This window comes from Callorhinus ursinus, unplaced genomic scaffold, assembly GCF_003265705.2.
Source record: "Callorhinus ursinus isolate GAN/ISIS: 27379988/994484 unplaced genomic scaffold, GSC_fseal_2.0 scaffold4, whole genome shotgun sequence".
NCBI lineage: Eukaryota > Metazoa > Chordata > Mammalia > Carnivora > Otariidae > Callorhinus > Callorhinus ursinus.
Window position 1 is genome coordinate 151104331 of NW_027397066.1, and position 14249 is coordinate 151118579.

The 14249-nt window shown below is 40.3% G+C and overlaps 1 protein-coding gene across 3 annotated transcripts in view; it reads left to right on the forward strand.

Annotated features, from left to right (window-relative positions):
• The window catches only part of PINX1 (PIN2 (TERF1) interacting telomerase inhibitor 1), an 87272-nt gene that overhangs the window by 23979 nt on the left and 49044 nt on the right, over nt 1-14249 (forward strand). For all 3 annotated transcript variants that reach the window (XM_025873757.2, XM_073892524.1, XM_073892525.1), the window contains exons 5-6: nt 421-513; nt 6644-6720. In XM_025873757.2, coding sequence (XP_025729542.1) covers nt 421-513; nt 6644-6720 — 170 coding nt within the window. The remainder of the gene's footprint in view (nt 1-420; nt 514-6643; nt 6721-14249) is intronic.

The following is a 14249-nucleotide window of genomic DNA, read 5'->3' on the forward strand; positions in this document are numbered from 1 at the left end:
TTTTTCACTAAGCACAATGCCCTTGAGGTCCATCCAGGTTGTTCCTTTTTATTGTGGAGTAGTGTTGCAGTAGAGGGATATACCAGACTTTGCTTAGCCATTCACCCATTGAAGGAATTCCGGGTTATTTCCAGTATTTTACTATGATAAATAAGGCTACTATTACATTTGTATGTAGGTTTTTGTGTGAACACAAGTTTTCGGTTCTCTTCCTCGAGGATTTTATAAATTCCGTGTGAATGGTCTTGCCTGATTCTTAGTACACAGTTTAAGAAGAATATTTCTAATCATTTGATTGGAGTTCAGTAATAAAGGATGGGGCTCCTAAAGATTTCATTTAAATCAGACCATGTCATTGTAAGAATAAATGAGAATGGATTACAGAGAGTTTAATGTGATGCTTTTCATTCTTTTTTTAAGACTCCTCAGACAACAAAGAAAAGAAGACTTTCAGCCTTGAAGAAAAGTCTAAAATCTCCAAAAACCGTGTTCACTATATGAAATTCACAAAAGGTAAAATTAAGCATTTCTTTATTTGTTGCTGAAATCTCTGTTCACACTAGGTTTCTTAAAGCATTTTTAGCTTTCACCAACATTATTTCTTGTTTTATATGCAAAATGGACAGGTGTGGGTGGCCTGACTGGTTTGACCTAAAGCAGTGTTAGGGTTTCAACATTTATTGTGAATCACCTAGAGATCTGGTTAAAGTACAGATTCATTAACTCTGAGGTGGGGCCCCATGTTCGGCTTTAGACTACATGCAAGTCCTTTGGCAAAGCTGGAAGCGGAAGTCAGCATGCTGTGTAAAAGAGAAAAGAGACTTTATGTGGCTAGGTCAGAAAATAATTTTAATTTATTGCTCAACATTTTTAGTTACACTTCTTGTTTTTGAGAAATCCCACTCCCACGCTGAATCACATTATTCCACACCATTCGACATTGAATGGAGTGTTAACTTAGGCATTCCATGGTCATTGCAAAGTAGCTTTAGAAAATGTATTTGAGAACTGGGTAGTGTGTGAGTCCTAAAGTCCTCCATCATCACCTCCCCCTTCCTTCCCCAGTACTGCCGCCAATTGCAAGTGCAGTTGTCCTGTGTAACCGTGAGGTGGCAGTCTTGTATTGGTAAGAAACAATTTAACTTAAACTCCTCAACTCCCCCAAATATTTTCCCATAGAACAGTATTGTGCATTAAGTACACTTTCCAGGTACAAAAGCCTACTTATTACATATTGTACTTAAGGTATAAATGTGAATGTAATCCTGTTGTGATAGTCTAGTCACCATATGATCGTTCTTCCTATTGGAGATTGGATGTACCTTGCTATACCAGGAAACACACATCCCTTTGCTTTAGTCTAGTTGGCATGATTGGGAATTCCCTGACTGCTAGAACTTGCCTAAATAGCAGTGGGAGCTAGAATTCCCACTACTCTATTAATGGTGGTTCTCATTTGGGGCCAGCACCCTGAAAGGTAGGTCTGGAGTTGGTTTAAATGGGAGCCCGTGGCAGAGTTAGTGGGAGCCGAATAGCTTCGGGAATGTGTACAAGGAGAGACGGGCACTTCCTGCTTCCCTCTCCCTGCCTGTGTGCTTTTTGTGTGGCTCTTCTTGCTATCCCCTCTTCTTTCTCTCAAGCTAGAACCTTCTTTGTTGTTTTCCTATATGGTTTCTGATCAGGGCTTCTCTCCACTCCTGACCTGCTGCAGAACAGAAGACAGTCCCTGTTGGTTCCTCAGTCTTTGTAAGGGGAGGCTAAATTTGCCACTTTATAACCAGTCTTTTTTCATTAGAACCTAAAGGAAAAAAGAGAGATGTAGCAGAAAGATTCTGAGCAAATGAATGACATTAAAAGCGGCCTGTAACTTTTAGATGGTAGGGCAGCCTTTGAAGCTTTCACGTTAGCAAATCTAGTTTTCCTTTAGTACCTAACTGTATGCATGATTTCACCTGAAGCATTTGCTGCAGCCGGGATAAACCTCTGTAATCTACTTTAATCTGATGGGTGCTGGGAGTATCTGCTTTCTATTTCTAGTTAAGCCACTCCCTTGCCAGGTGACCCTGTCAACCTGCTTGGTGTGTTGTGCCTTCACTTTCTCAGAATGAGGTTTGCTGGTTTATTAGTATTAGCCTAATACTAATATTAGTGTTAATATTAGTATTATAATTATAATTATAATATTAGGAAGAGGGTTCAAGATATATTGTCAGGAAGGAAGCAGAGGAGATTGGGAAAAAATAGAGGAAAGGCAGTTTGGGGAGTGAGTGGGAAAGGTGGGAAAAGGAGGCAGAAATCCAGGTCGTGAAGAAAATAGTTATTTACTATCCATCTTAACAAGCCACGGTGAAAGCATATCTTAGAGTTCTTTCGTTTAGTAAAAGAAGTCTTTCCTTGCAGAGCAGCTGTTGTCCCTGAATATGAATGGTAAACCCTAAGTCATCTCTAAGGTGGATGATCTTAGATCACAGGGATCCTGGGTGCTGCATTACCTTCTCACACAGATCACTTTAGCACTTACTTTCTTCCAGACTCCGCTTCCACTGTTACAACATGAGGAAAGATTTTTAAGTCATTATTGAGTTCTAAAGTAGGTCGCATTTTATGACTTTTCAGAAATGACCCATTTTATGGAACTTTTGATTGTTCAGCATAATGGATGATAAGTATTTTAGCCCGCGGGTAGGCTCCTAGTGAACATAACTAATTCGTTTATTCAATGCGGATGATTCATGCTGTTACTCCCATCTGTGGTCCAGAGACTAAAACATGGGAAGAGGGCATTTTACATAGCTTGGTGGGAAGAGTGAAGACAAAAATTTGACTTTAGTGAGATTCCAGCAGCATATAGAATTGTAAAATTTGCTACCGCCTAAATATAGGCCATATCATTTTCGTTGGGATACATATATACTTATTCCTTTCTTGAGTCCCAAATTTATGATTTTAATTTTAAACAATTTATTACCTAATTCAAAAGTTCATATCATCAGTGTTTGTTTAAAAGCCTAACTTCCATGCAGTTCCCTTTTTTTTTTTTTTAAAGATTTTATTTATTTGACAGAGAGAGACAGCGAGAGAGGGAACACAAGCAGGGGGCGGGGCAGAGGGAGAAGCAGGCTTCCCGCTGAGCGGGTAGCCCGATGCGGGGCTCAATCCCAGGACCCTGGGATCATGACCTGAGCCCAAGGCAGATGCTTAACGACTGAGCCACCCAGGTGCCCCCCATGCAGTTTCTTTTAATTTGAAAAATGTTCGTCGAGTCCCATCTGTGGAGAGGAAAAGACAGGGAAAAGAGCAAACTCCACAAAACCATTTTTAAAGCTTTTCACATACACAGTGTGAAGTTATCAAGAGAGCATTGCTTTCTTCCTCCCCTCAGTTGTGCGGTGGGTGGAAGAAAGGGGCATGAACTGTGGTTGTGCAGCTTTAGCCTGGTAATCTTACTCAGACTTCTTACTCCCGTGACCGTTTGTAGTATTTGCTTCTTAAACGAGGAAACTGCCTGGACGACACACCTGGTGGCTGGCTCCTTAGGCTGGACGCACAGACTGTAGTCCTCCTAGCTCGCTCCCCTCCTCCCCACGGCAGGAGAGCCGACTCTGCTAATGTTGGGCAGCAGGTTTCCTCTTCAGATTCTTTTGCCACTTAAATCTAAAATAGCGCTGCAGGCTGGGAAAAAATTCTGGCTCTCTTACTGGTTGTGCGGGTCTCACTTATTTCATCCCCCACTCCACGTCCTGCAGCTTGCCTGGTGCTCCGACGTCACCCTTTCAGTGCCACGGCCATAATCTCCTGGTCCCGGCTTATTATCGGTCCCATGTATTTTCATTAAAAACAAAAATCAAAATACAGTATGTGTTGTATCCTTCTTGACTGGGGGATGCAAATGAATTTTCCAAGCAAGTGAAGCTAACTACATACACCTGAATTGGTGTTGGTTTTTTTTTTTTTTTTTTAAATTTTAACAAACGTTATTTCTCCTACCGTGCTTTTCCTGGCCCTCGCCCTTTTACTCTGAGTAGAAAGCTCAGGTTTTTTTTCAGGCTTTGTTCTAATACGGTGCTATAATACCGTGTTTTCCCTGGAACTTGTTGGGTCCTGTAAGGCTTTTGCCCTTAAAGTAAGAGGCTCCAAATCTCTGTGCTTCTAAAATTCTTATACTTATTTTTCGTAGTTTCATTTGCTTCCCATGTGGACTTCTTGGTGTCGTGGGTGTACCTGGCCATAGTGGTAACCTCCCTTCCTTCCTTTGCCACTCTGATGGACTGGATAATCATGACTATTAGAAAAACAGCTAAAAAGATCATGAAGAACTCTTCTCTATAAAGTACCTGCTCATCCTTTTATGGACACAGTTACATCAGCTTGGCTGCTGGAAACCATTTTCCCTGGTTCTCAAAATGTTATGGCCAAATTAAGACTAACAGATGAACCAGACCCAGACAGATAATATATAATTCTTATTCTGTTGAGTTTTTGATTGTCATTTTCCCTAACATCTAAGTTTATCAACAGTATTTGCTGTCAGTTGACCTTAATTCAGAACTGAGACCAGTAAGCTTTCAAGCTCAGTTTTAATAAATATATATTTTATTCAAGAGTGGCCATGATTTTATAACATTTATAAGCTATTCAACCAGGACCATTAACTAACAATTGTTTCAGTATCACTTCCATCTTCACATTTTGATCTATCTATAAGTTCCCTTCCATTGGTCTCTGACTCTTAATTCTTCTCTGTGTTTTGTTTTCCAGATCAAATCCAGAGCAAGGCCTGTAACAATCCTGGTTTCTACACTTACTTAAGTGAACTTTGCTAAAGGATAAAAATTTCTGATACAAGAACCTATCACCAAAACCTTAGAAACACTTGCACCTTCATTGGTACAGCTTACTGTCTCTCCCAGCTTGGCAGTTCTTCCTGTGATGTTTAGATTTGTTTTCAGTCTCTGCGCGTTCATAGTTTGACATCTGGTCTAGAATTGCGACCTTGCATGTACCCTCTGTTCCTTAATCCCTGAAGCATTCCTTCTAATTGAGTTGCTGTAAAAGAGATCTTAATTTGCATTTCTTTGAGGGTATCTGTTCCATTCCAGAAGAAGGGAAAGATGGCCTATACATATTTTGAACTAAGTAGAACTCCTTTTTCTGAAATGGAAACTGCCATCCTGAATGTGCTCAGCAGTGCAAAATGGGTTATGCCGATGACAAAGCTAAGAATAGATCTCTAGACCTCCTGAGGGTTTGTCTACTTCTCCCCACCGTGACCAATTTTATTCCCTACTTTTCAGGTTCATTTTCTGAGTTCCTGTCTGGGATATGTTTCATTTTGTTCCTAAGGAGGTTTTGTTGGGGGTCTTTTGTCTGGGTCTGCTTAATAATCAGAACCAGGAAAGCTTTGTTTCTAGCTCAGGGAGAAAGGAGAGAGTAGCACAGAGCCACAGAGGAGCATTTCCTTCCTGATAGGAACAGGTCGTACTGACTGGACCATTGAATCTAGTACTGCTGCCTATGAAACTGGTTATGGCGCCTGGCTTCGCATTAAATCGAAGGGTGTTTTGTTTTTTAATTTCATGGAGTCACTGAGCAATATCATATTTGAATGCCCCAGTGATAGTCAGTGAACTAGAACCTTCTGGGTCATGCCATTACTTTGCCAAGTCAGTTTGCTACAGGAAACTAAGAAGACAAGTGAGTCTGTGACATTGGAACTCAGGCTTCCTACTCAAAGCACAAATTCCTGTGTCTGACCCAGAGCCTCACTCCCCCAGAGCCTCAAGACTTTACATGTAGCAGTTACTTTTAAAATGCATTTACCATGTAGTTGACAAATGGGAATAGATTTGGTTGACTGCTCAGAGAGTATTATTGGTAGAAGTGGAAATTCCAAAGAAGTGAATTTTAAATTAGTTGGTTTGTGGGTTTGAAATTAAGTGAAAGAGTTTAGTGTTTTTAATAAGAATCGTAGATCCTTTGGACAGTGCTTTGCCAGAAGCGATTTAATTTCCTGCTCTTATTATGTATCCTTTTACTTAAAGATGGTAGAGCTGTAACAGTCAAGAACATTTTAAAGCGAAAAATCTGAAATCCTTTCATCCTAATATAGTCATTTTTATTTGCATATATTCTTTTAAAACTTTCATTCAGTTAATTATTAAGCTCCTATGTGTCAAATACAGTGTGCCCGCATTCATGTGTGTTTAAAAGCTATGTAGCTAGCAGCATTTTTGTCTGCATTTCATAATCCTAATAACTTGCATCTCCTTGAAATAAATAATATCTCTTTTATAAATGGGGAACCCAGAGACCCAGAAATCATGCCTTGAAGGCATACCAGTGGAAGAGCTAGCTTTCAAATTCAGTTTTCCTCTCATGCTACATGCTCTTGATTGTTTCTATGATTAAGAGAATGTCAAGGGTTCTGGTTCTAAAACACTTACTTGATTTTTAAGTGATTTTGAATTAATTAATTTTGTTAATTAAGGAGTTGTAGTCTGTGAAGGAGAGACAGAATGTCAGTAGTTTACAAAATTGTTTCTTTTCCAAAACCCATTTTGCTTTCAGGATTGTCATAGTTTATATCCGTGTTCTTATTTTAGAAAAAATGGTATTACTGAAAGGCACCATGTTGTTTTCCTAGGGAAGGATCTGTCATCTCGGAGCAAAACAGATCTTGACTGCATTTTTGGGAAAAGACAGAGTAAGAAGACTCCTGAGGTATTAAGCCACATACAGTTGATAAATGTTCTGTTTCAACACTGCTTGATTTTCTGCTGTGCGTAGAACTATTTATATCTATTACTGGTAGTACTCTTTAGATAAACCTCTCCAAAAAAACTTTGAGAGGCTTCATACAAAGGCTAAATGTGATCCTCTTAATAATAATAATAGTTGGAAGATAATATGCTTCACAAGGATTCTGAAAAAGGATATGTGTTACCTGCTTTTTCCCTTGTGTGAGAACTAGAATAAACTCGGGGAGGAATGTCTTTGCTGGTATATTCAAAGGGGAAAATGTCTCTCCCATGACAGGAGAGAGGGTGGTTGCTTGCAGTGGTTCTGTTTGCTCTGCTTGGACTGCATAATTGTTTGGGATATGGCTTGGGGAGGAACAGTATCATGTATGTAGTCCTGTTCTGGTCTATTGCCTTTTAAAAGCATTTTTAAAGTGTTGGATCATTACCGAGAATCTGTAAGGGATTTGAATGTAGTATTTCCTCCATTGTACAATATTTGTTTCAAAACTAGATAGGAATAGGGTGACTAAACTGTACCCTAAATGGGATGAATCCATAATTCAGAGTCTTCATTAGTTAATTGGGCTGTGTAATACAGCACAAGTTTTTTGTGCCATTTCCAAGGTAAGAGACAGTCCTGGATTTGGATGCCAAAATCGAAGTTTTGAATTACAGGTTTCAGGAGATGAAGGGATAAAAATTTGAAATTGGTCTTGTCTCCAAAAACCTGCAATATGGTTACTATAGCTATTACTCAACTAATCTGGTATGTCCTCCTTATAGTTTCTTTATTGGCTTCTAACCAAGGCTCTTGGTGACGACAGAACAAAAAAGACTCGTGTCATTTATTTCTGATATTTCTCCAGACCGACAGGAATTTTTCTAGGGCAGTAGCTATTTGTTACTTAATATTATTTTCAAAGACTCTAGTTATTAGAAATTGTGCTGGGTGATTTCCTCTGCGGGTTGGGAATAAATTCCATCTTTCAGCACTTTTCTGCCCCTATACCTTTAGCGGTGAGGACTGAGGAAGCAGGCCTGGGCCCCATTGGCTTGCCGAGGGGTGGTGTCTGTAGGTCTCTGCTGAGTCATGTCAAAAGCAGGTGGGTAATTAGGGAGGAGGTGTTCTGTCATCAGGCCACACTGGATGCTTCATTCACAGGGAGGCTGTTGGAAAGAGCTGAGGATCATCAGACAACCCTACTTCTGGTCACACCTCTCCCCCTCAGTGTTTACTGTGTGACCTGGATTGGATCAGGCCATCTGCCTTGTTCACTCAAGACTTTGCATCTGTCTTACCTGAGTCTTTCTCTTGGATCACTCTCCTTTGATCATCCTCAGTAATTTCAGTATCCTCAAGGATGTTCTATCACCTCCTCTCTGCCCTAGCTACCCCCTCCCGTGCCCATACCTTGAGCCTTTGCAGCAGCCCCATGGTCCACCCCGGATCTCTGATGGTAACCTTTCTGTTCCAGCTCTCTCAATCTTGCATTCCCACTGTGCTGGCGTTTCCAAATCCTTGTTTTCTTGGGTTACTTGACCCTCTTTTTTTCTCCCTGCTGCCAGCCCCTACTGCCTGCGACCCTGGTCTTTTCTAGTACTCTCTTGAAATGTTATAGTTGAACAGATGAGGGAAGGAAGTATTATTTATGGGCTTTTGCTAGAACTTTAAAAGAACTTACGTGGTAAGCACAGGAAAGCCTTTTGTTACAGGAGATTAGAGGTTTCTAATCCTCTGACAGATGTCTGTCAGTAAGTCCTGATGTTAGGTGCCATGAAGTTTTTCAACACTATCCATCACGACTTGGCTTTTTGGTGGTGTAGTCATTCATGACCATGTTGATGTGAGCCTGTATTTGAGGTACTAGCCCAGGGAAAGTCTATTTCAGTGCAGCTGGTGTGGAGAAGACCAGCCTTGATATAATACTGTGTTTTGTTTAAGATTTATATCCAAGCACTTCTTAATCTCTCATTCAAGCTTAAGGTTTTCCTCTTGTTGATGCATTTAAAATCCTGATTGATTGGTGAGGCAATATTATACCAGGGTGCAGTACTTGGTCTGTAGCAGTCGTTCTCAACAGCACTTGCACGCAGTCACTTAAGGAGCTTTAAGAAAAGTGCTAATGCCAGGGTGCCAACCCAGCCCAGTTAAATCCAAATTGGGGGTCAGAGTCCAGGAATAGGTATTAAAAGAGAAGAAGAAAAATAGTTTTAATTTAAAATAAAGCCTACCCAGCCACCTTGGGTGATTATTAGGAGTAAGGATTGAGAGCCACTAGTAGACGCCCTGATAATGTAACACTTGGGAGAGCTGCTGGCTTTAGGGTGACGAATAGTGCCTAGGACAGGACTTCGGAACTCTTAACACGTACACAGATCGTCTGGGAATTGTGTTAAGCTGCAGATCCCAGTTCTTGAGGGTGGGGTGGGGCACAAGAGTCTGCATTTCTGAGGAGCTCCCAGGTGATGCTGATGCTGCTGGCCCCGCTGCTGCGTGAGCCACATGAGTCAACGGGGCCTCTGTCTAATAGTCTAGTACACGGCTACATGTGCGTAGAAGACGGAGGGCAGTGGAACCTAATCACATTGTAAGATACCAAGTAAAAAGTATTTCTGTAAAGCAGAGTCGCTTTGTTTTTTTAGTATTTATTTATTTAAATGCCAGCATACAGTGGAATAGTGGTTTCGAGTGTAAAATATAGTGATTTAACACTTCCGTACAACACCTAGTCCTTATCACAAAGGCACTCCTTGATCCCCATCACCTATTTCACCCATCCACCCCCAGCCCCCTGCCCTGGTGCCCATCAGTTTGTTCTCTGTAGTTGAGAGTCTGTTTCTTGGTTTGCTTCTCTCTGTGAAGCAGAGTCACTTTTAAATTTGAGTTTTAGATATATGTGGATTTTCACCTATAGAGTTAGCTCTCATTGAGGCACACCTGTACCTTCCCTGAATAAATTGTTGCTATGAAACCTTACTGTATTAGTTAAAACAGTCCTTAAAGCCAAGGGCAGGAGGCCTTTGATCAGATTTGTTTGAAAATACAACCTCTTTTGGCTCCTCTTTGCAGTTGGAAGGAATATCACTTTGTTTTTATTCCCCTGACCCCCGTAGCAACATTGTCCTGAATTTATATTTGGCATTGCCAAGGTAAAGGTGCTGCTGGAGGTCAAATACCTGAAGAATCCTAGACATCATGGCAGTATTGAATGTTAACGTAGGAATCCTCTGTGGGTGCTCTGGATAAGGTGCTGATATTGATCTTGTCTTTGCATCTAGATTTAAAGAACCTTGGGCATTGACCACATCTAGCTTGGGCAACATCCTACTTCTCGAGTTAAAGCCGAACTTACTAATTTCTACAACCCCTGACTGTTGTAAAGATAGAAATGAAACCACAACCTTATGAAGTATCTGTGTGCCAGACACAGTGCTGGCCACTTAGGATAGTATTTTACTTATCCCCAAAACGGTCCTGTGAAGTAGGCATTATCATCACCTTTTTAGCAGTGAGGGAACCAACACTCGGAAGGATTTGTTAACAAAGGTCCAAGGTGGCACAAATGGGATTTAAACCCAGGTCCCTCTGACTCCAGAGTCGTTGTCCTTTCCCCTGTACCATAATGTTAATTAACTTTTTTGCAAATAAATAAATATCTACATTTAAATGATTTTAGTTATGCCTTAGAAGTTTTCTTTGAGATTTTGTCAAAGGCATAAGTAGTTAATACTTTGTCATAACTTTGTGGGAAACTGGTTGACTTTTATTCTCATTTTGCTGAAAATAGTGGTTCAACTTTCAGAACGTCACTACCTTGCCTTCAGGCAGGACTGAACTCTGATGGGTTCAGAAGCATATTACAAATGCCTGGGCCAGCTATGGGAACAATTTTATTTTGCTGTTGGAACTGAATTAAGAAAGACCTAGCTTGAGTTTCTGGAGCATAGATGCTGTGTTATGTGTGCATTTCCTGGTCTCTCATATGAATTGAAGACTCTGAATACGTTTATATCCAAGAAATAGCTGCAGCCCTTGATTAATAACAGATTTTTTTGGCCTTTTTTTGCTTTAAAACTTTTTAAGATTTTATTTATTTGACAGAGAGAGCACAAACAGAGGGAGAAGCGGGCTCCCCATAGAGCAAGGAGCCCGATGCAGGGCTCCATCCCAGGACCCTGGGACCACAACCTGAGCAAAAGTCGGACGCTTAACTGACTGAGCCACCCAGGTGCCCCTAAAACTTTTTATTTTGAAGTAATTACAGATGAAAAGGAAGTTGCAAAGATAGTTCAGAGGGGTTCCTTGTACCCTTCACCCAGTTATCCCAGTGGTTACATCTTACATAACTGTCGCACAATATGAAAACCAGGAAATTGACATTGGTACAATCCATGTGTGTAGTTCTGTGCCACTTTATGACATTTGTGGATCCTGTAACCACTGTCTCAGTTAATTACAGAACTGTTCCCTCACCACAAGGATCTCCCTCATACTATCCCCAGTTATAGTCACCCCCCACCGCACCATCCCTAACCTCAGCAGCCGCTGCTGTCAACAGAATTGTCTAATTCAAAATTAAATATTATATGTATGAACCCCTTGATCTCTCACAGTTATACACTGAGTCAGCTCACATCAGTAATCAATACTGAGGTTTTAAGGGCTGATCATAGTTTCCATGATCTACCTTGGGCACTTAATGCCTGCTAGATTTTATGTCTTTTATAGATCTTTAGAAAAATGCCTTGTAGAAATCATATTGTTTGATGTCTTTGAAGTCCAAAGGTATCGATTAAATCATTTACTTTAGTAATTTCAGAAGTATATGAAACTGTAAAGTGATATATCTGTAAAAAGTGATACATTATTTTGTGTCAGTATAGGAGAACTCCTTGGGCAGTATGTCAGGGTACACTCACAGTGAGTTGGTAAACTCCTAAATTGCATGCAGAATTAGTGGCATATGTACATGTAGGTAGACATATAAGTCGAACACTTTCATCAGATTTTCCAGGGAGTTCTTGATCCGAAAAGAATCATTAAAATCCAGGACTGTGCAATAAATAAATAAATGAGTGAATGAATGAATAAAAATAAGGGGTGCCTGGGTGGCTTAGTCGTTAAACGTCTGCCTTCGGCTCAGGTCATGATCCCAGGGTCCTGGGATTGAGCTCCGCATCGGGCTCCCTGCTCAGCGGGGAGGCTGCTTCTCCCTCTCCCACTCCCCCTGCTTGTGTTCCCTCTCTAGCTGTCTCTCTCTCTGTGAAATAAATAAATAAAATCTTTAAAAAAATAATAAAAATTAAAATTAAAAAAATCACTTAAAACGAAAATTTTCTTTGTGAGGGTAGTAGGAGTGAGCCTTTGTTGTGTAGAAGAACAGAGCGTTCCTGTTTCCAGGAACTATACTCTGACTTTCTTGGTGCTCAGTATTTTCTCCAGCCACAGAGACTATCTAGAAGCACCGGTTCCCTATCTGAATCTGGCTGTTCAGAACTACTCACTTACATAGTGAAAGATCATCACAAACTACCAATTACTCAGAAAACTTTTAATAAACGACTCTGTGTGGGAATGGTTGGTTGTGCATTTTTAATTTCCAAGTCTTTCATTTCCTTTCCCCATCATCTTTGTACTAGGAAGACAATAACTCAGGATTGGAGTGCACCTAAATTGGAGATGTATGCACTTTCTGTGGAGACAAAGACATGATCGAATATATTGAACTGAAATTACCAGGGCCCCTTGAGACCTGCAGCAGGTACTTGTGCTGGCCAGTGCCTGCCAGTAGTTATAGATACGAGTGCGTGCGTGTGTGTGTGTGTGTGTGTGTATCTTTTCTTACTTGGTGTATGCGTTGGAGTTAGAGACACTGAAAAACAAATCCCATTAGTTCCTATCTTGTTGAACTTCCTGATACTCCTTTTTTTTTTTTTTTTTTTTGCTTCTCTCATTTTTTCCCTCCCCCCACCTTCCCGGTTTCCTTCCTCTATCCAGCTTGTTTCCTGATTCAGCCTTATCACTAGAGAAAATACTCCTAAACCATATCAAGGATTGAGACTGTTACCAGCATTCCTACTTCATTTCTCTAAACAGCAGGTTTCTGGCATAGGCTCTTGGCAAAATAATTGTCAATTTCTTCACCTCTATAACCTGATTGAATTAGAAACCTTGTATTTCTTGTATGCTCCCAGGATACCCCAGTTAATGATTACTTTGCTTGAATAATCTGATGGCTTTTGCTTTTGAACCAAAGCATGACTTATGTCCCTTTTTGTCAGTTAATATGAATCCCCTTTCTTTCCCATTTCTGACTGATTGTCAAATCTGAAAACTCGCTTCCAAGCAGACCCTTCCTTCTCTTTTGGCTCTCTTTTGAGTTCATGGGGTATTTTTGACCATTGTTTTAGCTCTATAAACTGCCCTCCTTACCTCGTAAGGGAAGATCATTGGGAAAAGAAGAGTCCTTTTTTTTTTTACTTTTTGCTTGAAATGTCCTTGAATCAAAAACCATTCTTCCTTAGTTCTAAATGTTCCTGTTAATAACCTATATTCATGAATTAGGTTGAGTTTTGTAAATGGTTTACTGGATGTGAACTCTTAAATTTAAATCTCTCCCCCTTTCTGCAGCCTCTATCACTCTGCCCCCATCTCCTCACCCCAGATCTGGGCATCAGGATTCAAAAGCTGGGCAGCTTTCCCAACCTAGTATTTTCTAAAGCAGTCTTCTAATGAAGAACCTTTTAGTTGGAGATAAATTTAAACTGAGCCCAGAAACAGGTCAAATAAGATATTTAAGGTCTAAAGTTTATTTTTTTGCCAGCATTGACGACTTCAGTAATTTTCGTCATCATTTTGACCATCGATAACAGAATCAAGATTCAAAATAATCTCTCTAAACTGGAAAACACTTTATTTAACCAAAACTAAATAGATGAAATTTTATGAAGATATGTAAAGTCTCATTTAATCCTGGAAAGATCTCATTTGGTAGCAGTCAGATGAGAATTAACTTAGAATTAACTTTGTAACCTGACCTTGGTTTAACATAAGCCAGAGTATGTAAGTATGGCAGCTATCCCACATATAGGCTTGGGCTATATCAGAACGGTTGTGCCTGCATGCTAAAGGCAACAAGCTTTTTGCTCATTTTCTGCATTGGTGACTGTATTTGAACTATTCTTTGAGGCCTGGGACTTCAAAGTATCTGGAAAGCAGGTTATGCATAGGAACTAACAAATCAGCAATTAAGAAACCCTGCCTTGCCTAAAGAGAAATCCTGACTTTGAATGTCCAGACGGTTTTACTGATCTTCTAAAAAAGGAACAGATTTGTTTGTTAATGCTTCATAAGAAAGAACTAGTACTGATGGGTGAAATATATAGAAAGGTTTCTACTCAGAGAAAGGAAGCAGCATTGGCTGGCCAACTATAGGACGTACCTTGCGGTGTGTTTCTGTGAGGAATTCTTGTGATGGGTAAGAGTAAGAGTCTGAACTAAACACATAT